The 24,218-nt window shown below is 42.0% G+C and overlaps 1 protein-coding gene across 1 annotated transcript in view; it reads right to left on the reverse strand.

The window, feature by feature from the left end:
* WASF1 (WASP family member 1) overlaps nucleotides 1-24,218 on the reverse strand; it is a 70,060-nt gene that overhangs the window by 24,852 nt on the left and 20,990 nt on the right. Inside the window, 1 exon segment of the mRNA XM_090037899.1 lies at nucleotides 7,045-7,179. Coding sequence (XP_089894025.1) covers nucleotides 7,045-7,179 — 135 coding nt within the window.

A 24,218-nucleotide genomic window follows, 5' to 3' on the forward strand; every position in this document is an offset into this window, starting at 1 on the left:
CCTGAAGAAGATGGGACAGGGGAGACTGGAGAAACAGTACTAAACCTTGAAGGGAGAGCAGTGGGCCCAGGAAGGACCAAAAGAGTCTCCTATCTCTCAGGGTGAAACACAGCAGCACTCTCTAAATAGATTTGGAGGCTTCCGATTCAATTTGGACCTCTTAATGGGTCTCCCAATTTGATATGGATAGTCAGCTGCAGAATCGGGCCAAATCTCCTCTGAATCGAATCAGCTACCAAAGCTTCGCACAGCCCTACCCCCTACACATGGGTCACTACTGGGCTAATTTATACCCTTAGTTATCCTAGGGCAATTACCCCTGAACTCTGACCCAGGGGTCCAAACAGACAAAGCCCAGGGATACCTGGTCAGCAGGGATGAGGTGCTGGGCTACACTCACAATATATGATGGACACTGAGGTGGTTGAAGAGGTAGCAGGGTAGGCAACAGAATGAGTCCCAGAATGGCAAAACGAGAAGGGGACCACCTCCCTGCCCACACTCTATATCTGAGGGGGAAAGCAAAGCCCCTGCTACTGTAGCTGCTTGTCCAGGGTCTTGCATGTTGTGGTCAAGAGCTTTCTGCCCCTGAAGACCCTTTTCCCAAGCCTGGGAGGATTTGAGGAGCTAGGGAATGAGCCAGGTTGAAAAATGTGGCTCTGCATATACCTACAGCAGAGCATGCTGCTCAGAACAGCTTATGTAAGGGTTGCCAGAGATTGGGAGGGCAAAGCCACGCGTTTCCCCCTTGTCCATGGGACTAGGGTAGATGGGGGGGTGGTGTCAGAAAATAAGCAGTGGGCTTACCTCCTTGCACAGGAGCCAATCATTGTTACACCCTTACAACAATCAAGGCACCCCGACTGAGAATCAGTGTTCTAAACTTTCCAACTAGCGAGTGAGAAAAGTGACTCTCACTTTTCATGTATATCAAAGGTATCAATGAGGCACTTGGAGCAAAACTTTCCCTGACATAATAGTCCCTTGCTAGCTAGGTGAACTATTTTAGTCATAGACTGTTAATCAACCATTTATACCGTAATATTTACAACACAAAAACTACCAAGAAGCTAAAAGATTGATTAAACCACCACAGTCTGCTCAATTTTAGCAACTGCTTTTACAAAGAAAAATCCTGGTCACAAATTGATGCAGCTGAGTGGCAACATCTACCAGCTATGCCAAAAGAAATGCGTTTTTGCTCTCCAAATAAAGTACCAGTGGTATTTCTTGACCTCTGGTAAAAAAGTACTTCAATACAAAGCTAAATTTCCACCCTGTTCTGGGTTTGGGAAACAAGATCCCATAACCTCTATAGACATTAAAATGTGAATCCTGAATTGCTGCCTCAAATGGACATTTTACCACACTGAGTGATCCAGAACTGGAACACAGTTCTAGGTTTTAAACTAGGATGCTAATCTCTACCTGAGATTACAACTCAAGAACTGGAGTGCACCTGCTTTGGGACATATAGTACCCAAAATATGAGAAAACTGGGTAACTGCATAAGATTGTGGACATTTTTAGTGTACAGTCAACAGCTTTCGTATGCAGGTTTTGGTGAAAAATGGAAATTACCTTAGATACGTATGGTGCATGGGATGCAATCTTCCCCTATATAGAGACTTAAAACAAGGTTTATGCACTTTTAAAATCTCACTTAAACCCTGCCTCATAACTGCATTTCGATAAAGAACTTCACTGGGTTCAAGCTAAAACTACTGGTTTTCTAAGGGTTCAACATTATTTCTATGGAAATTAGTTCCAGAGAAACAGAAGCCTATGCAGAATCAAACCCAGTAAAAATCATCATCCATTACTGAAGTTAAGAGAACTCCACTGATCGTCACTAGCTGAGGCTTTGGCCCATTAGTTCCAATAATAAGTAACCTTCAGCTATTTTGATTCGTTTGCCTCAAATGCCTCTACACAAACGCTTGTAGTGTGGGTAACAAGCAGGAGGAACTCACCCTCCTGCTGGCTGACACCAGCCCGGACATAGTGGGGATTACAGAAACGTGGTGGGACGCAACGCATGATTGGGCGGTGAATGTTAAGGACTATAGGCTGTACAGGAGGGACAGGATAGGAAAGAGAGGTGGGGGCGTGGCACTCTATATTAAGGAGCAATACACATCCTCGTCAATTAGCAAGGAGTCAGGGGAGGGGCACTCTGAAGTGCTTTGGGTTAGAGTACAAGGCAGTTGAGGGGAAAGAGACTTAACGGTGGGAGTCTACTACAGACCTCCCAACCAGGGAGAAGAGCTTGACCAGGAATTCTTGGGTCAGCTCACAGAGGTAGTGAAGGCTAAGGATGTGGTAGTCATGGGGGACCTGAACTTCCCGGATATCTGCTGGGAAGAACAGTCAGCCAGGTCTGAACGCTCACGTAGGTTCTTGGCTGGAGTGCAGGACCTCCATCTAACCCAGGAGGTGCACAGCTCCACCAGGGGAGACGCCTTGTTGGACCTGGTGCTGGCCACGGGTGATGACCTGGTGAGGGGGCTGCGGGTGCTCGACCACCTGGGCGACAGCGATCATCGCCTGCTGGAATTCACCATCCAGCGCAAGGTGGCAAAGGCATGCAGTAAGGCAGTGGCCCTAGATTTTAGGAGGGCAAACTTCAACGAGCTAAGGAGGATAGTTGGAGAAGCACTGAGGTCCCGGAGGGGAGGGGAGCCAGGTGTCCAAGGAGAGTGGTCGCTTCTTAAGGAGACGATCCTCCAAGCCCAAAGAAAGGTAATCCCAACCAGGATCAAAGGGAGCAGGAGAGCACACAAGCCTCCATGGCTCACCAAAAGCATCCGGGAATGTCTCCTTGCTAAAAAGGAGGCTTACACCCAATGGAAAGAAGGGGTCATCACCAGGGAGGACTATTCTGTAGTTGCTCGGGGATGTAGGGGGGTAGTTAGGAAAGCCAAGGCAGAGATGGAACTGGGACTAGCTTCCCAGATTAAAGACAATAAGAAGTCCTTTTTTAAATACATAGGGTGTAAAAAGAAGGTCCCGGGTAATGTGGGGGCCTTGCAGGACACGTTGGGAAACTTGGTTGTCACACCAGAGGGCAAAGCTAACATGTTTAACGATTTCTTTGCCTCCGTCTTCCTAAGAAGGGACCAGAACAGCCACTTCCCTGCTGGGCCCCCCTCGGGCCCCGGGGGAGGCACACCTGAGCCACGGGTTAGCGAGGACTTAGTTAGGGAGCTTCTGGAGGGGTTGGATGTATTCAAGTCAGCCGGCCCGGATGATCTCCACCCTAGAGTTCTAAAGGAACTGCCTGAGGTCATTGCAAGTCCCCTGGCATGGCTTTACGAGCACTCATGGTGCTCTAGTGAGGTACCGGAGGACTGGAAGAGGGCCAACGTGGTCCCCATCTTCAAAAAAGGTAGGAAGGAGGACTCGGGAAACTATAGGCCGGTTAATCTTACCTCGATCCTAGGCAAGCTGTTCGAGAATATTATGCTGGCACACATCCAGGAGGGGCCAGCAGGAGACTGCATGCTTAGGGGCAACCAACAGGGGTTCATCAGTGGCAGGTCCTGTCAGACCAACCTGGTGGCCTTTTACGATCAGATCACCAGATCATTAGATGCAGGGGTAGCAGTGGATATAGTCTTCCTGGACTTCCGGAAGGCTTTTGACACTGTCCCTCACCCCGTTCTCATTAAGAAACTGGGGGGCTGTGGTGTAGACACCCACACAGTCAAATGGGTTGCCAACTGGCTGGAGGGCTGCACCCAGAGGGTGGTGGTGAATGGGTCCTTCTCAACCTGGCAGGACGTAGGCAGTGGGGTTCCGCAAGGCTCGGTCCTTAGGCCCGCACCGTTCAACATCTTCATCAGTGATTTGGATGAGGGGTAAAAAGCACCCTGTTCAAATTTGCTGATGACACTAAGATGTGGGGGGACATGGGCACACTGGAAGGATGCAACAGGCTACAATCAGACCTAGACAGGTTACAAGGGTGGGCGGACGAGAATAGGATGGGTTTCAACACAGACAAGTGCAAGGTGATGCACCTCGGGAGGAACAACCGGCACCATACCTACAGGTTAGGGAACTCCCCTCTTGTCAGCACGGAGGTGGAAAAGGATCTTGGGGTCATCATTGACTCCAAGATGAACATGGGCTGGCAGTGTGGGGAGGCAGTTAGGAAGGCCAACGGCACCCTGTCATGCATCCACAGATGCATCTCGAGCAGGTCCAAAGAGGTGATCCTCCCCCTCTATGTGGCACTGGTCAGGCTGCAGTTGGAGTACTGCGTCCAGTTCTGGGCGCCACACTTCAAGAGGGATGTGGACAGCATGGAGAGGGTCCAGAGGAGGCCACTCGTATGATCAGGGGACAACAGGGCAGGCCCTACGAGGAGAGGCTACGGGACCTGAACATGTTCAGCCTCCAAAAGAGAAGGCTGAGGCGGGATCTTGTGGCCTGTTATAAAGTAGTCAGGGGGGATCAGCAGGCATTGGGGGAGTCACTGTTTCCCCGAGCACCACCAGGAGTGACCAGGAATAATGGTCACAAGCTGGCAGAGGGTAGGTTTAGGTTAGATATCAGGAGGCGCTACTTCACAGTCAGGGCGGCTAGGGTCTGGAACCAGCTTCCAAGAGAAGTGGTGCAGGCTCCTCCCCTGGGGATGTTTAAGAGGAGGTTAGATGAACATCTTGCTGGGGTCGTTTGACCCCAGTACTCTTTCCTGCCATGGCAGGGGGTTGGACTAGATGATCTGCTCAGGTCCCTTCTGACCCTAGAAACTATGAAACTTTTCACTGAGTTTCATTCTAATAATGTTGTAGGCTCTTTCTGACTCTTTACACAGATATCACTAAAGGTGTGTATTGAACCTCTCAATCATCCAAACAATGTTTCACATATTCTTTTATTTATTCTTTCAACAATTCTTCAAACAAGCTACTACTGTGTTAGCCAACCTGCATCCCAGAGAACTATGCCTAACAACTGTCTATATATTTTAACTTGACTTTTAATGAGGCTTCTTAGTTTTTTTTCTCTTTTTCTTTCCTTAACCATCAGTTCAGGTATGGCTCTACTTCTTTACTACATCTGTACTACAAAACTTCACAGATCCACTAATGGTAAGAAGCAAATGTTTTAACACAGATTGAATCGAATGTTTGAATCACCGTGTTTAATCACCACAGGCCAGAAATCCATGGTAGAACATATCCAAGACACAGACCCATATCTTCTGACTCTGAATACAGTTAGTTGATATGGTGGAGAAACATCTGAGCCTTGCTCTACACCACACCTTTCACTCCTGCTCTCACCAACAGAAAGTTACAACCACGAAGTTTGAGCAGATAAACCTCCAAAGAAAAGTAAACTTATTATGTATAATACTTGGGGGGGTTTTAAACAGTCATTATTAGCAGATTTACATTTACTCATTCTTCATCACCAGAAATCTGTAAGCATTTTTTTTTAATCTAAAAGAAACGGGAAACTGGAAAAGATAGCACTTCGTGTGCACCTTTACCCATGTAATGATTGACTCTCTTCAAAGGATTTTCAGTTGTTTTAGCTTGCTAGTCAGCTTCTGCATCCTATGACTAAGTCTCATGAAATCCAACATTATGGAAAACCAAGAGGATTGCAGTCTCAGGGCAGTCATCCAGAGCCTTTATGAGTACTACAATTTACTCAGACAAAAAGTTATACTTTCTAAATAAATATGGATCAGGGATTTTTAAACAAAATAAAATACTTAAAAACTATCAGGTATTTAAATAAAACTACACGGTGTATGAAAGAAGAATGAAGAGGGATATGTAAAAATTGGATAGACTGATTTGTCGGTTTGTCACAATTGTATTGGTAAGAAAAGAGCACAAACAGGGGAACCGGGAACTAGGCAGCAAAGGCTTTTCCCTGATGTTCTGATGTCAAAATTCAACAACCAAGCAATGAATTGTTTGCTAAGGAGCAGCAGATGGTGGACAGTTGGATGAAAGAAGAATGAGAAGGGAGAGCTGAGCAGCATTAATTAGACCTAGACCCAGGTAGATTAATATGTAAATATCATTGTAAAAAAGTGCTACAAGTTCAGATTTCACCTTCCCCACAAGCTGTACACATTTTAAGTGGAGGAATGAGAATGAGCCAGACACTGAAGACCACCCCAAACAAATGCTTCCTTCTAATACAAAGTTGATGGAAAAATTTGAGTAATGACTTATGTCTCTGTTTTAAACCCAGTAAAACAGAGACTAGGAACACCATTTCAACTCAATGGAAATGGTGTTCACCATGTATCCAGACTGACTGACCTGCTCAAGACCATGTAGAACAGGGGTGCTAAACCCTGGCCCATGGTGCCATATCATCCAGCCCATGGGGCTCCCCACAGAACTGTGGGTTAAATTCCAGCACACAGGAACAGTGCAGGACCCCAGAACCTGATCCTGGCCAAGTGGATGTAGTATGAGACTCCAGGAGCCTGATCTGGCTGGACGGAGGCAGTGTGGGGCCCAATTTAGCACGCAGACTGGTCTCTCACCATTCATCTGGCCTGCAGGGCCAAAACCATGAGCACCACTGACAGAGCAAAACTGCTGAAAAAACGGAACAAGAAATAACCTATTTTAATTCACAGTTCCTATGTCTCAACTCAGTGGTGCCAAACCTTTTGGCTCTGCAGCCTGGCTGAGTGGCATGAGATTGGTCCATGGGCTGGAGCCTGGGCACAGATCCAGCCTTGTGCCTCATGGATTGAGCCCTGAGCTAGGCTGGATTGGATTCCACATGCCTGGATCCCACACAGCTCCTCACAGCAAGAAAGTGATAATTAATGCCATTAGTGCTCCCCACTACCACATTTTCAGACCTCTAGGGAGCCCCATGGGCCAGGATGGCACAGCTCTATAGGCCAGCTCTGGCCCAGAGGCCAGAGGTTGAGCACTCTTGCTGTAACCCCTACCTAAGCCCCTAACTCTTCTTTCCCCTTCATTTTTTTAGTACTAATTACAGCATGAAGAAATTAAATCTCAGTAGAAGAGACACATGTGGAAATTAACTTACATTCTTCTTCCTTTGGATCAAGTTGGGTAACACTGACAGATAAGCGATCTACACGTTCCTGTAAGGAATTAACTCTGAACGAGAAACTGTGCGCTTCATTGAAAAGCTCACCAAATATATCTTCAGCATATTTACCTGCAAAAGAAAAATGTTGGAAAATAAGCATTCAAACATGCCACAAACAATCCAAGTGAATGCTTTTTTTTTGCAAAAATGTCTTTTAGCTTCTATTTTGTTTTTAATTAATTACTTTGTTAAAAAGGCATCAAACAAAAATGACATAATTACTGAGCTCATTAGGAATGTTTAAAAGGCAATGAAGTTAGAGATCATTTAATTACTAGTTTATTTATTAAAAATAAAATTACTGTACCCATTATACTACGGCAAAGACCTTCAACCAGTGGAAACTGACTAAGCTATACTGATGTCAATGAGAGAAAACAGCTTTATACTATTTGACCTCTTATCTGGATTAAGCAACCTTATCTAATGAAATTTATCAAATTAGGTTACAAAAAATCTCAAGATAAACTAGTGTTTGCAGTTGTTTAAAGTGACGGGCCTTAGTAAAAAGAAATCCACAAAATCATTTTCACTGTGATTTGAATAACAGACGCATTATATTAGGTACATTCCCCTTCGAGTAGTCAACGTTTTAGAAAATGACCAAGGCCAATTGAAGTCTGTGGGAGTTTCAAATTTACCCCAAAGAGCAACAACCAATAACAATGTATCACATGAAAAGGGAGCCTATAAAATTCTCCACATGGTGCTGCTAATCTTAACCTGCTCAGAATCTTTCAGTACTAATAAAAAATATACCACACTGCTCAGAGAAAATTTGATCCATATTACCTACAGACTAGAAGCTCATTTCTAAAAATGTGTGCATATATGATACTTTTGCAAGTTTAAATTATGCATACACATCTAAAATACCTGATCTCCATGCAGAAGGGGTTTGTTGTAGCTGTGTTGGTCTAAAGACTTGAGCGGGCAAAGTTCTTTGGGTAGATGTGATATCCTTTATTAGACCAACTATTTTTTCCAACCATTTATTTGAAAAACAAACTGTAACATACACATTATCAACTGATTCAATTTATTCCAGATAGCATACTTTGACATACAATTTAACTATTTACTTCAACAGGTTAATCATAACTCATGGAATGTTCAGAGACATACAAATTAAAATATTTTAAGAAATACCTTAAGCATAACTTCAGGTGCAGAATAAAAAAATAAAATATAAGGTTCTAAAGCTCAAACACCGTTAATAAGATTATTTCTTCACAGTTTCCTTTTCAGAGGATTCATTTTATCTATATCATTTCCAAAGGCTTACAATTTATCTACTTTGTTAATGAGTTCAAATTGCCATCATATTCTTTTAAATCATGCTGTACAATGTCATATACATACGGTACAAAATAATTTGTTTTTAGCTTATAAATATTGATCCTCTTATGACAGGCAAGGTTCCTTGGGTAGATGTGGTATCTTTTATTAGACCAACTAACTAAACAGTTGGAAGAAAGTTCTTTGCAAGGTTTTGGGCACAAACACCCTTGTTCAAACTCTGCTGTTGTTCTGTGTTCTCCAAGGTGGAAAATAAGCTAAGGTTCTCTTATGAGACATTTTAACAAATCTGACACATTTGAAATAGGAAATCAACTTGATAACATTGCATTTATGCACGCTTGCATCCTCTTTTTTTATTTGTAGGTGAGTAAAATGAAAATGCCCTTTCTAAGCACAGAACAACCTAATGAATTTCCTCAGCATTTGGGGAAATACATTACATCTGTTAGAATGAGTACTAGTGTAATATTTGCAGTAAAGTACTTGCTTAGGTAGCAGAATGTCTACATAAGTTATCTATGTGCATAAATCTTCAACTCTAAACTCAAGAAAAATGTATGATCACTAGAAATACCAACACAACAGTTTTACAGAAGCTCAGCCATTCTTAATTCTAGAATTAAGAATTTAAATAAAATAAAGAAAACCACTGATGCCAATGACAAAACTGTTACTGACCTATAAAGGAACCCAATCCTGTTCAACTCCATTCATTTATTTGTAGTCAACATATTATATATTATTATGTTAAAGTTCACTCTATCATGCATGTGCATATTGCCAATATACTGCTAATGCTATAGGGGGCACACACAAAATGGAGAACATTATGCTTATTCAAACAACATGTACTGGTGTTGTATACTGTACAACAAAAAGAATGCCTGGAAAATATGACAGTTGTAATAATAATACTGTGGGTCTTGGTTGCAGCTGGACACATAATGCCAGATTAAGTGGATGGTTTGATTTGCCTATAAAATTAGATGAGAGTATTAATTCCCCAAAATAAATTTCAACATCTGCAAAAATCTTATTTTAAAGTACTTCCAAAAAGTGCTTAATTGACTGGATACATGCTATACATCTGCTATTTCCCAATGAATCATCATTGATGTGCAAATACATATACAATTACATTTATAAAAATATTACATGCTTGTATTACTAGCTGTAACTTTTACATCCACCATATTAGCGTTTTTTTGCAATAAGGCAGTACAGGGTTTTTACTGAAATACTTTACAAGTTAGTTTTTATTCCTAAGAAAGAAATGTATTATTGAGAATCACCTTGTTCCTCCTCCCATTTTGCTATTTTGTTCCCTTCCAAGGACTCTATTCATGGAGATCCTTCAGTCACAGAAGAAACTATGAATGTGGCTCCCTCTGTTGCCAGTCAATACCCCTTTGCGTGACAGTCAAATATAATCCCTTGGGAGTGATATGTGGTGCTTCCTTCCGCCCATGACTGTGTGGGCTGTGAATCTTTTTTTTTTTTAAACAGCTTCTTTCTAGACACTGAAAATAGACCTTTTATAATGTATCATTACTTGCTGCAAATAGAATAAAGGAAAACAGCTGATTGCGTCACCCTCAGCTTTGGATACACACTGCTCACATTTCTTCATCATTGGGCAGTAAACATTTATTGTCCTGCAAGACATAAATGGGCTAGCGGTCATTTTTACAACTCTTCTTTCTTCTTACCTTATGTTCTACCTCCTTTTCTCTGACACTATGCTTTGCCACAGGCTTATTACATGTATGGGAAGGAAAATGTTGCCAGCCATGAATGCAATGCACAAAATCTGAACTTAACTACTGTATGGTGAACGGACATCTTTCTGCGGTGTTTCAGTTGCAATTGGAAATGTTATCTTAATATTTTTTTATGAGACTGGAAACTCTGTGGGAAAATAGGGATTAACTATGTGTTCTTACCCTTCAAAGGAGTTTATCCAAGCATCTACCAAAGGTGAGGAAATGTTAAGCATTTGGTACTACTGGAGACAAGCCTGCCAGACAAAGGATGGAACAGGAAGGAGTTCTGCTCGTGTAAATAAAGCAGAACAATTGAATTGATGACTACTTAATTTTTTCTGAAGAGGAGAGACTAAAATCATCAGGTACAGCTGAGAACCATGTAACTCCAACCTACCAAAGTAGGATTCATCTCCTGTGGACATTTTACATCATCAATATTTCAAAAAGTAACTGTTATAATGTATTAAATTTCAGGTGTCCAACTTGAGACACAGTAATGAGACCTGATTTTCAGAAACTGGTGAAGACCCCTCCTTTAAAATATCAGGCCCATTTAAAACACCTCAAATGGGACACCCAAACAATGAAGCCATTAAAAAACCTGGTTTACACTGGCAAAATTAGGCATTTAAAAAAAATGTAAGTCATGTTAAATCAACATAATTTAAAGTTGATGCTCCATGAAAATCTGGAAAGATTTCAGTATACTTAAGGGAAGACTGAAAGTCAGCTTCAGTGGCATTTAGCTAATACTTCCAGACAATACTATACCCTAATATTTGGCAAGTTTTTAAGAGAGTAGTAATTTTTATTATGCCTACAAAGAATAAGTAAGGAATCCAGCTTGTTACCAATTGTGATATGCCAGAATTTCTTAAATCACACACTATCCAATCTTAATTATCCAATAAATTATTAAAAAATATAAGCATAGGTCAAAACAACAGAATGTAACATCCCCTTTCATACCTAGGGTCCATTTAAAATATACAACAGCACTAAGCTATCCTATGCCACTTGCTTCCAAAAATACATTAGGTTTCATAGATTTCATAGACATTAGGCCTGGAAGTGAGCTCGGAAGATCATTGAGTCCAGCCCCCCACTCAAAGGGCAGGAAGTCAGCCGGGGTCACAGGATCCCAGCAAGGTAAGTATCCAATTTGCTCTTGAAGGTGTTCGATGTAAGTGCTTGAACCACCTCCAATGGCAGGCTGTTCAAGACCTTGGGGGCTCGGACAGTAAAGAAATTCTTCCTTATGTCCAGCCTGAAACGGTCTCGCAGTAGTTTATGACCGTTCAACCTTGTCATCCCTTGGGGTACTCTGGTGAACAAACGTTCCCCCAGATCCTGGTGGTCACCCCTGATAAACTTATAGGTGGCCATCAGATCACCCCTGAGCCTGTGCTTTTCCAGGCTAAAGAGCCCCATGGCTCTCAGCCTGTCATCATAAGGTCTGTTTTCCTGACCTCTGATCATGTGCGTGGCTCTAATAGTTTTTTAACTATAGTCACAGCTGACAACACAATTTTATAAAATCCACATTTTACCACAGAAACATATCACAACATCACCAGCACACTTTAGAAAACCAAAGAAACCAAATATTCTAATTCTATTCATGAACAGTATTCTACTCCACTGACATGTATAATTATGTTAAATGGACTCTGACATACATTACTGTACCCTGTGACTGTGGCTGCAATTGAAACCCATTTAAGTTAATACAATAACTTTTCCTTATCTGAATCAGTTCTGAATCTGTTCAATCAATAGTAATATATATTTAAGAGTATATGTGCAAAAGCTAATTTTTTACTGAAATACAAAAAAACAGCAAATGTTCTTTAAAGCATATTGTGATAGTTTCACAGCTGGATTTCAGTAAAATATGCTTTCATCTTTAATTAATTTGGTAAAGTTTTCTGAACTGCAAATGTTATTTTTAAAGGAACATTAAAGCATCATTTTATAAGTGGTGCAAACTGAAAATTTCAGAATCATAAAATCATTTCAAAAGCTGTCTGCACAACACAGCTTTCCTCTTTAAAGTCTGTAATTCTCAGTTTCAAGAACAAAACAGATTGATCTTCCTGTCTAATTAACTTTCCATCTTAAGATCTATAACAAAACGTTTACCAAATATATCTCACATGTTAGACATCACTCGGTAAAAAGAACACTAAGTTTATTATCAGTTAAGGTTTTTGAGTTGCGCTGAACCCTGATTATTGCAAAACTGTTAAATCTCTATTCTTAAAGCAAAGATGGATAACTCCATTGTAGTCTTTGGAAGTTATTTATATCATGCAGGCAGTGAACAGAAGGCCATGAACAGACTGGTAATCCAGGCATTTAAACAGGACATTGGCACCTAAATTCCACCTAAGTCACAAGATCAGCCCAAATTCAGAGGTCATAAAACCACTGAGGAGCCCAAAATTCATTCAACACCTACATTTTAGCGTGAAAAGATCTCAGAACACACCTGAACTTAGGCTACTGCACATGCTCAGGAGCACTCAAGTCTGAGCAGACAGGTCCCTAACTTCCACCTAAACTCCACTACAAACCACAGGGGAGTTGGGGAGGAGCTTAAATTCCACCCAAGTCCCCAAAAGTCCCGATCTATCAGATGTTCTAAGGGGCGGATAAAAAAAAAGTTTGCAGAGACAAAATAGCTACCTCAAAATCTTTATCTGTGACCTAGAAAGTCTTTGAGAAGAGCAGACCTTAGAAACTGAAACACAGCTGCTGACTTGATGTGAAACCCTCTTTACAATAACTCTGGAATGGGGTACTTTTTGTTTTGAAAAATCAAAAGAAAGGAAGCAAGTAGCCATTCACACCATACCAAAAACAAATTCATTCAAGCAAATTTGGCACCTCTTCAAATACAACAGCTGAGTCCACATGTGGTGTGGACATTTGGTTCCCCGTGGACAACTAGTGGCAGTGCACCCTGCATCGCTGCTAGTTGTCCCCAGGGAATGCCTGAGCCACACACGCTCTGGCACGTGGCAAGTTACTCTGGGGGTGGTAAGGGGAGGCTAGGGACAGCACTGGGCTGGCCCCAGCAGCCTTACCTGGGATCCTCGGGGCCACCCAGGGCTGCAGCAGTGGTGATTCATTCTGCTGTGCAGAGCCTGGCCAGCAGCTGCAACATGTCTCTGGGCAGCCCAGCTATGCTTTTGAGTGATGCATGCAGCTTGCGCATGCACCGCTCCGATTTTTTTCTCTGTGGTTTTTTTTGACCCCAGATATCCAGAGGTAAAAAACCCCCAAACAAACAAAAACCTCCACGCTGCTCCCTTCAACATGGCAAATAACCGAACACGTGGTATGTGGTGCCACAGATGTGTCTGCAGCTCCACATAGCACACAGCTACGCTCATCTAAACACGGCCATCAGTTACAAATCCCTGAAGGTTTCAAACAGATTGCAACAAGAATCTTTTAAGATGCAGTTTATTTTCATTGCATGTTTCTGCAAGATAAGAAGAGTTTGAAAAGAAACACTAATTTGTTTACCTTTCCTAGAGTGCTGCTGCTGAGGAATGTTATAAACATTTCTTCTAGGACAAACAGATTTGGCCAGGGTTCTAAAAATGTACAAGGTTATTTGGAGGAACCTGGTGTTAGTTTATTTTAACTACCTGACCTACTTCTGAACCACTGGACTATTCAATTATATTATCCTTTATGGAAATACTGAAAACCTGCCTCCAGAAGGTTTACCTTACAGCTCACCAAAGTCACTAGCAGTATGGCATACGATTAGATTTTGCTGCAAACAATAGACTTCTATTGGTGTTTAGGTTAATTATTGAGAGAGATCAAGGTCACATCAGAGAATGCTGATCCGACCTTATTTCTACTTAGAACATTTTTTTTTTGGTAGTATCGTTGAATTAAAGAATCTATTAGTTTGTGACCATATATTTCAGTCACTTCCTTGTCTTCTTCACATCATTCATTTAGCATTGGGATTAACTTTTATAAACATGTTCCCATGATATTATCTCATAATACACTTATTTGTATTTGATTCATATCATCATCATTTTTGGATACTTCCATTTGTATAGGAAATTACTCAAGAGATGAACAGGACATTGAAACAATACCTCCACGACTATGTTAAAACAATAATAACAGAGATGTGTAGTCAGCTATGTTAGCCTAAGGTCAGGCAGAAGGTAGGGTAGTTACACCTTATAGACTAATTCAGAGCTGTATAAGCTTTCAAATACAACAGCTGATTTTGCCAGAGTCTGTGAAAGGACTGCATAGCACCTGACAAGTGAGCTGTTGCTTATGAGAAGTTATGATTCTCTGAAGTAGTTAATCTGTGAAGTATAACAATAATAGTTTGCTAAAATTCAGCAAACAATCAGAAAGGAAGAATTCTTGACTAGTTGTCATTTACACACTAAAAATTTAAAGGATGTGTGACACTAAAAATGAGGGGGCAAAACATTTGAGATTTTCAAGTAGTTCTTGATTAGAGATAACTGATACTTTGTTATGATTTTTAGTACTTCTGACAATGGAAATACTCACTGGCCTCAAACTTATAATAGCTTAGTTTTACCACTTATTGCATTTTAAACATGAACACAGTTTTTGCACTTGAGATTCTTTTAACGTTTGTAGTGTGCTTTTCTTCTGCAAAATAAAAGGGTAATTTCCTGCAGTTTCAATTTTTGCAGACAATTTATTGTACTCACCAATCATGTTAACAATAGCATTCCATGCTTGAACTAAGTTTTGGGCTATGTACAGACATTTCATTTGTGCTGGGAGAAAACCCTCTCTCTTGGCACGAGAAAGAGAGTTGTATGGACATTCAAGAAATTTCTTAAGGAAGAGAACTAGCTCTTCCATAAAAAGTTAGATCAGGAATCTACGAGGAAGATCTTCCTCCTCCCAATCTAAACTGAATGCTTGTACACATCTCCTGGATGAGGACACTTAATATCCCAGTCCTCTGCTCTCCCTCCCTCCCTTCTTCGGCTGTGGAAGAATGCTCCCACTTTGCCCTGCACTGCTGCAGGCGAAGCAGGCTGCTACAGCAGCAGCAAAATGTTACCACCTTCCCCTACACTGCTCCAGATATAAGCGAGGTAAGCTGCTGTGCCCCTATAGCAAGGCTGTCACAGCCTGGCTGCAGCGCCTGAATGCTTTCCCCCTCCCACACTCCTCCAGGTCATCCTAGAGAAGTGCAAGGAGAGGGGGGCTATTTTCCTGTGGTAGGAAGGGAGTCCAGAGGAGGGCCACTCGCATGATCAGGGGACAGCAGGGCAGGTGCTACGAGGAGAGGCTAAAGGACATGAACCTGTTCAGCCTCCACAAGAGAAGGCCGAGAGGGGATCTAGTGGCCATCTATAAACTTACCAGGGAGGACCAGAAGGGATTGGGTGAGACCCTGTTCCCCAGAGCACCTCCTGGAGTAACAAGAAATAATGGCCACAAGTTGACTGAGAGTAGATTCAGGCTAGACATCAGGAGGCACTACGTCACAGCCAAGGCGGCCAGGATCTGGAACCAGCTTCCAAAGGAAGTGGTGCTGTGTCCTACCTTAGGGGTCTTTAAAAGGAGACTTGATAACTACCTAGCTGGGGTCATTTGAACTTAAACTTAGTAGGGGTCATAAGAGCCTTGTATTCATTCTTGACCAGGGCAGGGGGTCAGACTAGATGAACTGCTCAAGTCCCCTCCGACCCTGCTTCTATGAAACTATGACCAGGAGGGTTCCCACTACAGAAGAATGCCTGCTATCCCTCACCAATCAGTGGATTGGTGGGATGGTGGTGGGAAGGGGCGGGGCATTCTCTTGGGCCTGGAAGCCTCCTCAGGTTGTCTTTGGCAGTGCTGCTTGCAATGCACCAATTCTATATACAGTGCCAAGTGCATGGTATTTTAAATGTCACCCTAACTAATAAAAGAAAAAGAGAATCTGCAGTTTGAGGTGTCATTACTCTGAATTATTGATAATAGCATGAATGACTTCGAATTTATTTAAAAAATAAACAAATATGATGGAATTTTATCAGAATATAACCAGAAAATAACACCTATTTAATACCATGAGCTTCCTTTTTGGGACAAATGGCTTTTTCGTCTTGTGTATGAAGCCATAATATATCTATTCTCAATTATCAGTTTATTTGCGTCCTTTTTGTTGGATAAGAGAGAAAACACTTAGTCTGATTATGGCTGCATTTTAAGGGTAAAACCAGAATTCTGATACCTGTGTACAAGTTGGGAGGTTGTAATACTATCCTCAATGGAGGGAGAATAAGGAGGGAGGAAGATATGATAGGAGGACAGTGTGAACATAATTATACTCCTCTTTATCAATTGAGAGGGTGTGTTCTAAACTTGGAGGGTTGGGGGAGGACATTTGGCAGAGGACCCGTGTCCTCTTCCAGGTCCCCTTCCAAGGGTTACTGGTACATGGAGCATAGTTTTGTTGCAAGTGTCCTTGGAGGGACATGGACTACTTTTTACTGAAGTAATCATACAAAACTACTAAAAGAAAGGGGAAAAAAAATACAAATTGAGAAAAATATACAAATTGATCAACAATAGCTGACTGCCTCAAGGCATTCAGTACCCAAAAATGTTGAATTCTTCACCAAATATTAGCCTGATGGATTTGCTATACGGCATCATTAATAATTGGTGAGAAAGAAAATGATCAGTAAGAGTAAACAGTAAGAGGAGAATCAGTGACAGAATTTTTTTAAAATAATGCATGCCTTATTGTTCTAATCTGTGCCTCATTTCATGGAAATAGCAATACTTGAAACAAGAGCTGAATTTAAGGAAATGGGGGGAGGGGAATAGATTTTGGGGTGTTAATTACCTAACCGCCAATGTCATCCAACCAAATTTACTGTTGCTCAACCTTCGACCCTCTTCTTGAGTGTTCTATGAGAGGAGAGTGGTGAGGGAAGGACACTGGGCAAGTAATGGGAAGTAAAACACGTGTTGCTTGATATTGCCACCTTTACTAGCATCAACTAGCTGCTAACCTTTTTTCAATTAAAACTTTTGTTTGCAGTTTTTGTCCATCTGCTATGTGGAAGGAACAAAGTGACTCTGGCATGGTGACCTCCAAGAGGTCTATACTGTCACAGAAGATGTCACACCATTTGAGAAAGAGAAACAAAAAAAAAGTTGAAGTCGGTGCAAATAAAGCATCTGACAACCTTGCCTGCTTTACTTTGGAGGATAGAACTCAATGACCCAGGAAAGCTAACTTATGCCTACCTCATTCTCATCAGTGAGGGGCTTTCTATGGAACAGAATCCATGGAGTGAAGATCTGCATATCAAGTGATCTGTGCACAACAGTGAAGATTGGAAACTTATAACCAAATATATACCTGTATTGCCATATCAGGATTTCCAGCAAGCTAACCCAATGTGTGAGGCTCAGTGACTGGAGCCACAAGCAAATTAGACCCTTATTTCCTTTCAGCTCTCTGTGCTTCACTTTATTAACTATCAATTTTTTTCTTTGAAAACCCTGTTTTAGTTTATATCCACCAGATCTCTACCCTATGATTGGTTAATGGGTCTTAAGTTGCAGCAAGGGAAGTTTAGATTAAATGTTAGGACAAACTCTCTGACTAGGAGGATAGTAAAGCACAAGGTCCCCAGAGAAGTGGTAAAGGTTTTTAATACCTGGCTGGCCCTACTTTGAGCAGGGGGTTGAACTAGAAGGCCTTCTGAGGTCATTTCCAACCGTAATTTTCTTTGATTTTATGAATTGTTACATGCGTCTGCACCCTGTGCCACAACAATTGTGAAACTGGTCCCAGTCAGTCATTTTCTGACAGCTCAATTATCATGTCTGCACCCAATGATTTCCATACACTTACAAAGGACTTTTATATTTTCCTATTTTAAAAAAATGCTGTATGTAAAATAACAATGATTAGTAGAACAAGTCAGTGACTGGGATAATACCTGAGACTACTTGTAACTCAGGCCACACCCTGCTCCCGCTCCAGCCTCCAAATGACTAGTTTCAAGTGAATAATTTTTTTTTTTCTAGATTTCAAAATCATCTTTCTCAAAAGGAAATGAGGCACAGGTTATAGCAATGAGGCATGCATCATTAAAAATATTTCCATCGCTGATTCTCATCTTACTGTTTTAAGAAGAAATATTATGATCATTTTCCTTCTCACCAGTTACTGATGATTCCCTACAGCAAATCTGTCAGACTAATATTTGGCAAAGAATTCAACATTTTTGGTACTGAATGCCTTGAGACAGTCAATTATTACTGACCAATTTGTATTAGGGGTGCCCCAATAGGGATTTTTTGGGTCGATACTGATGGCTGATTTTTAAGAAGCATTATCAGCCAATCCTGATCGGATTGCCAACATGTGGCCCAGCACCAGTTCCACTCCCTCCCTCACCAGGGGAACCTCAGTCTGCCCTCCTCCCCACGCATCCCTTCCCTCACAACAGACTTATCAGCCAGACACTGCTCTCCATACTACCAGGCTGCACTCCTGACTGCTGGCATGCTGTGCTGCCGCCGTGCGCATGCACACCACACTTATTTGCGGCATTATTGGCCATATCAGCCAAAAAAGGCCAGTTGCAGATAACGTCAATTTTCCTTTTATCGGTGCTGATATGATATGGGCCCCATGGTGCACCTCTAATTTGTATATTTTTCTCAATTTGTATTTTTTCCCCTTTACTTTAGTTGTTTTGTATGATTACTTCAATAAAAAGTAGCTCATGTTCCTCCAAGGACACTTTTAGAACAAAATTATGCTCCCTACCAAAGTCATTTAGGCAGAAGCCATCTCAAACTAGTACATAACTGATTGCTAATAAAATTTATTCTTAATATATGTATGATGAGAGGCAAAGATTTCAGACATCCATATACTAGGATTACTTGAAATCCATGGGAGGAAATACGTATTAAGTTGCTAAGGAAAGAGCTATGCTAGTTACTGACATCTGCTTATTTTTGGCTTTATTTGCTTTGCCTCAGCTCTCAAAAGGGACTAAAAGGGCTTGATCCAAAGACTCTCGAAATCACTGAAAAGATTCTCATGGGTTTTTGGATCAGTTCTTTCTTATGATCTTAATATCCTTAGACTCAGCATGGAAGCTACATAAACATATACACGAGTCACAGATACCTATACCAAAAAACAGAACCAAAAAGAGCATTGTTAACTACCAAGGAATAATGGGTTACTCCAAGCAAAATAAGTAACTTCCAAAAATGGAAATCCAACTCAGATGAACCCAACAGAAAGTAACATACTTAATGGCGTGTAATAAGTATTATAGGAAGTAACAGCCTAGAGCTATTTTAAAGAATTACCCAAAAACAAAACAAACAACAGGAAATCCTTCAACGTTTTCAGAAGTAGGAAGCAACCCACTGGCTTAGTGAATCTGCTAGACCAGTGGTTCTCAACCTTTTTTGTACCAGGACCCGTTTGTAAACATCAACAGCCCATCCTAACCCAGTTCCCCTCACTCCCAACCCGCTTCCTCTTGCCCCAGGTCCCAGCCCCACAGTGTGTGGGGCAGGGGCTGGCTGCATGGAGCAAGGGGGTTGTGTGGGAGGTATGGGGAGGTATGCCCAAGCAGCCCCTTGCAGACAGGGAAGTCAGAGTTTCCTTCTTCTTAAAGTTTGTTGATCCATTTTTAAAGTTTGTTTGCGACCCTTTCATATATTCTTGTGACCCACTTTTGGGTAGAGACTCATGGGTTGAGAAATACTGTGCTGGACTAGCAAGGAGTAATTAAGAAAGCAAGGAAATTGTTTAGATCCTAAATTATGTCTTTGGATCATTCTTTACCACAGAGGATGAGGCGGTATCTACTCTTTTTGAATAAAGCTAGGTAACATCAGAGATCAGTTTGTCAAAAGAAGAGATGCTGGATAAAAATTAAAGAGTAATGAGCTACCAGGAACATATGGTGTCTCCTAACAAGAATATGCATAATAAGAACTACAGAGTTGCACTGAATAGGATTAAATGATGGCTAGCTGAAAACTCTGTAATTAAGATGCAATTGACTTATGCATATAAAGGAAGTAACCACTCACACTTGAAAGCATAAAACAGAAAATAACTGCCTAAATTTAGGAAGAAACTCCCCCTGCCTCCAGGGCCAAATTTACAATAAAACATCTACTATAGATTCTTGTAGTCTTATCCTAGTGTCTGATATTAGCCAATGTCAGAAATAAGATCCTGGATTAGATAGCCTAATAGCAGAAGTAAGTGGGGAATTTCCTAGGTTTTGAGAAAAATGGCTATTGACATTGTATGATTTTTCAAGCTCTTCTATTATCTGAAAAATAAACATTTAGTAGAAAATCTTTTAAGAGCTTCTGCTTAATAGATTCACTTTCAAACTGCTGTGCAGCCTTGATACTAAAAGAGTGCTTTAAAAATACTGACAGATGTTGTACGTCAGTTTTCTAAAAAAACCCCATCAAACAGATCTATAAAATCCCTTTTTTTAACTGACTAAGATAAAGATTAAGTACTTAAGTGTTTCAATTAACATGTAACAGTACACGCATGTGTGTAACTTGTTTAATTAGAAACAATTTATTAGAGGAAAATGACATTTGCTATTTTAAAAAAATGTTACTAGAATGAAGAGAAGGCAAGGAGATATGGTTACATTAAAACATGGGAGAAATCATAATAAGAAACTAAACTCTTTAATCTACAGTGATAATGAAACAAGAGTAGATTAGAGTCAACTACTTTAATGTGTATAGTACAACTTGTGGTGACATGAAGATTCAAGTGTTAGTCCTTAGGGACATCCCGCTTCGGTAGTGTGGACACTGGGGTGAACAGCTGGAAACCCAGAGACCAAGAATTTAAGGCCACAGCTGAAGTGCGGCCATATCAGATTCCAATGAATCTGTGAATTTTGCAAAATGTTGTCACAAGGACACCAGAAAGGAAAGGAAGGATATTATGGACAAGATTTTTTTAAATTAATCCAGTTTTGCACAATTTTTAAATAAAAACAACAGCAGGCAAAAATAAGGGAGTTCGGACAGTAAAGAAATTCATCCTTATGTCCAGCCTGAAACAGTCTCGCAGTAGTTTATGACCGTTCGACCTTGTCATCCCTTGGGGCGCTCCGGTGAACAAACGTTCCCCCAGATACTGGTGGTCACCCCGATAAACTTATAGGTGGCCATCAGATCACCCCTGAGCCTGCGCTTTTCCAGGCTAAAAAGCCCCATGGGCTCTCAGCCTGTCGTCGTAAGGTCTGTTTTCCTGACCTCTGATCATGTGCATGGCTCTTCTCTAGACTCTCTCAAGCTTCTCCACATCCTTTTTGAATTGTGGAGCCCAAAACTGGACGCAGTACTCCAGCTGCGGCCTCACCAAGGCCGAGTACAAGGGGAGAATGACGACCTGGGATTTGCTTGAGAAGCATCTATGGATGCAAGCCAGCATTTTGGTTTCTTTACTAGCTGCAGCATTGTATTGAAGGCTCATGTTCATCTTGTGGTCAATGATGACCCCCAAGTCTTTCTTCCATAGTGCTAGCCAGCGTAGCACTGCCGAGCCTATAAGGATGCTGCAGGTTTTTCTTCCCAAGGTGGAGAACCTTGCATTTTTCGGTGTTAAACACCATCAGGTTCTTGTCCACCCATTTGGTGTCCAGGTCAGCCTGGATCACCCGCCTGTCTTCTGGCGTGGATGCTTTGCCCCAAAGTTTGGTGTCATCAGCGAACTGGGCCAGTCTGCTCCTGACTCCAATGTCCACATCATTAATGAAGATGTGGAACAATATGGGTCCAAGGACAGAGCCTTGGGGGACCCCACTGGTCACAGGACACCATGATGAGTGACTGCCATCAGTTACTACCCTTTGGATCTGACCACGGAGCCAATTTCCCAGCCAGCAGATTGTGGCAGACCCAAGGCCATAATTGGCCAGTTTTGCCAAGAGGTGATCATGGGATATCAGATTGAAGGCTTTTTTGAAGTCAAGATATATGACATCAATCTCTTCTCCCTTGTCCAGGTGATAGGTCACCTGGTCGTAGAAGGAAATGAGATTGGTCATGCAAGACCTACCCGCAACAAACCCGTGCTAGCTATCTCTCAGGATGTTGGCGTCAGCCAGTCCATTAAGGATAGTCTCTTTGATAAACTTTTCTAAGATCTTCCCTGGGATAGAAGGCAGGCTGATGGGCCTATAGTTAGCCAGATCCACTTTCCTCCCTTCTTGAAGATAGGAACCATGTTGGCCTTCTTCCAGTCTTTGGGAACTACACCAGAGCGCCAGGAGTTTTCAAAGATCCATGCCAGGGGCTGGGCTACGATGCTCGCCAGCTCCTTGAGTAGCTCTTGGGGTGTAGATTGTCAGGGCTGGCTGACTTGAAGGTATCCAGCTTCTCAAGGTGTTCCTTTATGAGGTCAGCATTAATGGAGGGCAGGGGATCTCCCTCACCTGGACCTCCCTGTCCCGTAGCGGGCATGGGCGTCCCATGGGACTGATGAAAGACTGACACAAAGTACCCATATAATAGGTTGGCTTTTTCCTGGGCATCAGTTGTCAGTTGCCCCATCTGGTTTAGCAGGGGTCCAATGTTGCGCTTGCTTTTCCTCTGGCTCCCCACATATCTGAAAAAGGACTTTTTATTGTCCTTGATGCTCGAAGCTAATTGGAGTTCACTTGCAGCCTAGACTTTCCTGTTTTGCTCCCTGCAGGACCAGACCAGTACAGAATAATCCTCCTTGGAGGTGAGAATCTCATCCTCCATCTTTTGTAGGCCTTTCTTTTTAGCCTTAGGAGGTCTGCTAGGTCCCTGGAGAGCCAGGGGGACTGCTGTGCCCTCTTGCTGCCTTTCCTCTGAGATGGAATAGACTTAGCTTGTGCACTGAGGATCGCTTCCTTGAGGAGCAACCACCATTCTTGAACTCCCCTCTCCCTGGGGTCATGGTCCCTTAGGGCCCGACTGACAAGCCTCCTGAGCTTGTCAAAGTTGGCTTTCCTGAAGTTAAGGATTTCCGTGCTGCTGACCAGCTTGCCAGCTTTACGGCGGATGGTGAAGGTGATCAGCGCGTGGTCACTGTCACCCAGCTTCCCATCGATCACTAGGTCGCCGATTAGGTCATCCCCAGTAGCCAGCAGTAGGTCGAGCAGCGCTTTACCTCTCGTTGGCCCATAGACTTCTCGAGTCAGGTAGAGTTCATCCACGCATGAGAAGATGCTTTGCAACCACTCGGATTTTGCTGAGTGATCCTCCCGCGAGATGTCCGGGTAATTGAAGCCACCCATGACATGTTAGCCCCTTCTGATCTCATGGAGCTATCTCCATCCAATGAAAGCATAAAATGGTTTAGAAGACAATATTCTGGAAAGTATTCTGCCTTCAGGAGTTTACAGTTTATAATTTAGACTAACCTGATGCACTCAACAGTAATCCAAAGAAAAATGCAATCTTTTATGATGCTGTTTTTCAATCTGTGGTCCACCTCCAGCCTGTGAGGGTCCACAGAATATGTCTAAGGGGTCCATGAAAGAGGGCTATTATCAAAGGTATGTGAATACCCAAATTTACAATAATTCAAAGGGATCAGCACCTCCATTCAAAATTTTTTTAGGGGTCCCAAATGAAAAAAGGTTGAAGACCACTGTTTTATGACAATCAGTGTAGAAAGTCTTGATGAAAAAGTAGTTTGGATGAAGGTTTATCAAGAAGCAGAAGGCAAGAGATTTTTAGTCAGAAAATGATCTAGTAATTATGAATAGAGGGTTGTAAAGTTGAAAATCTTTCAGTCTCAAGCAACAGCAGGATTTTCAAGCACATACAACACAGAAGCAAGTGTTCTTTGGATGAGAACTTCAGTGGCACCGTCTCCCATGGTTCTATTGATGACCTACCTCTGGCTTCATGAGACCAGAAGGGGCTAACATGTAGTCAAAACCCACAAAATAGTTATGCAACATAAATGTACCAAGCACAAACTTATTCAGGCAAGTGCTAGGC

Source organism: Crocodylus siamensis, chromosome 1 (assembly GCF_052110815.1).
Source record: "Crocodylus siamensis isolate JL-2025a chromosome 1, ASM5211081v1, whole genome shotgun sequence".
NCBI lineage: Eukaryota > Metazoa > Chordata > Crocodylia > Crocodylidae > Crocodylus > Crocodylus siamensis.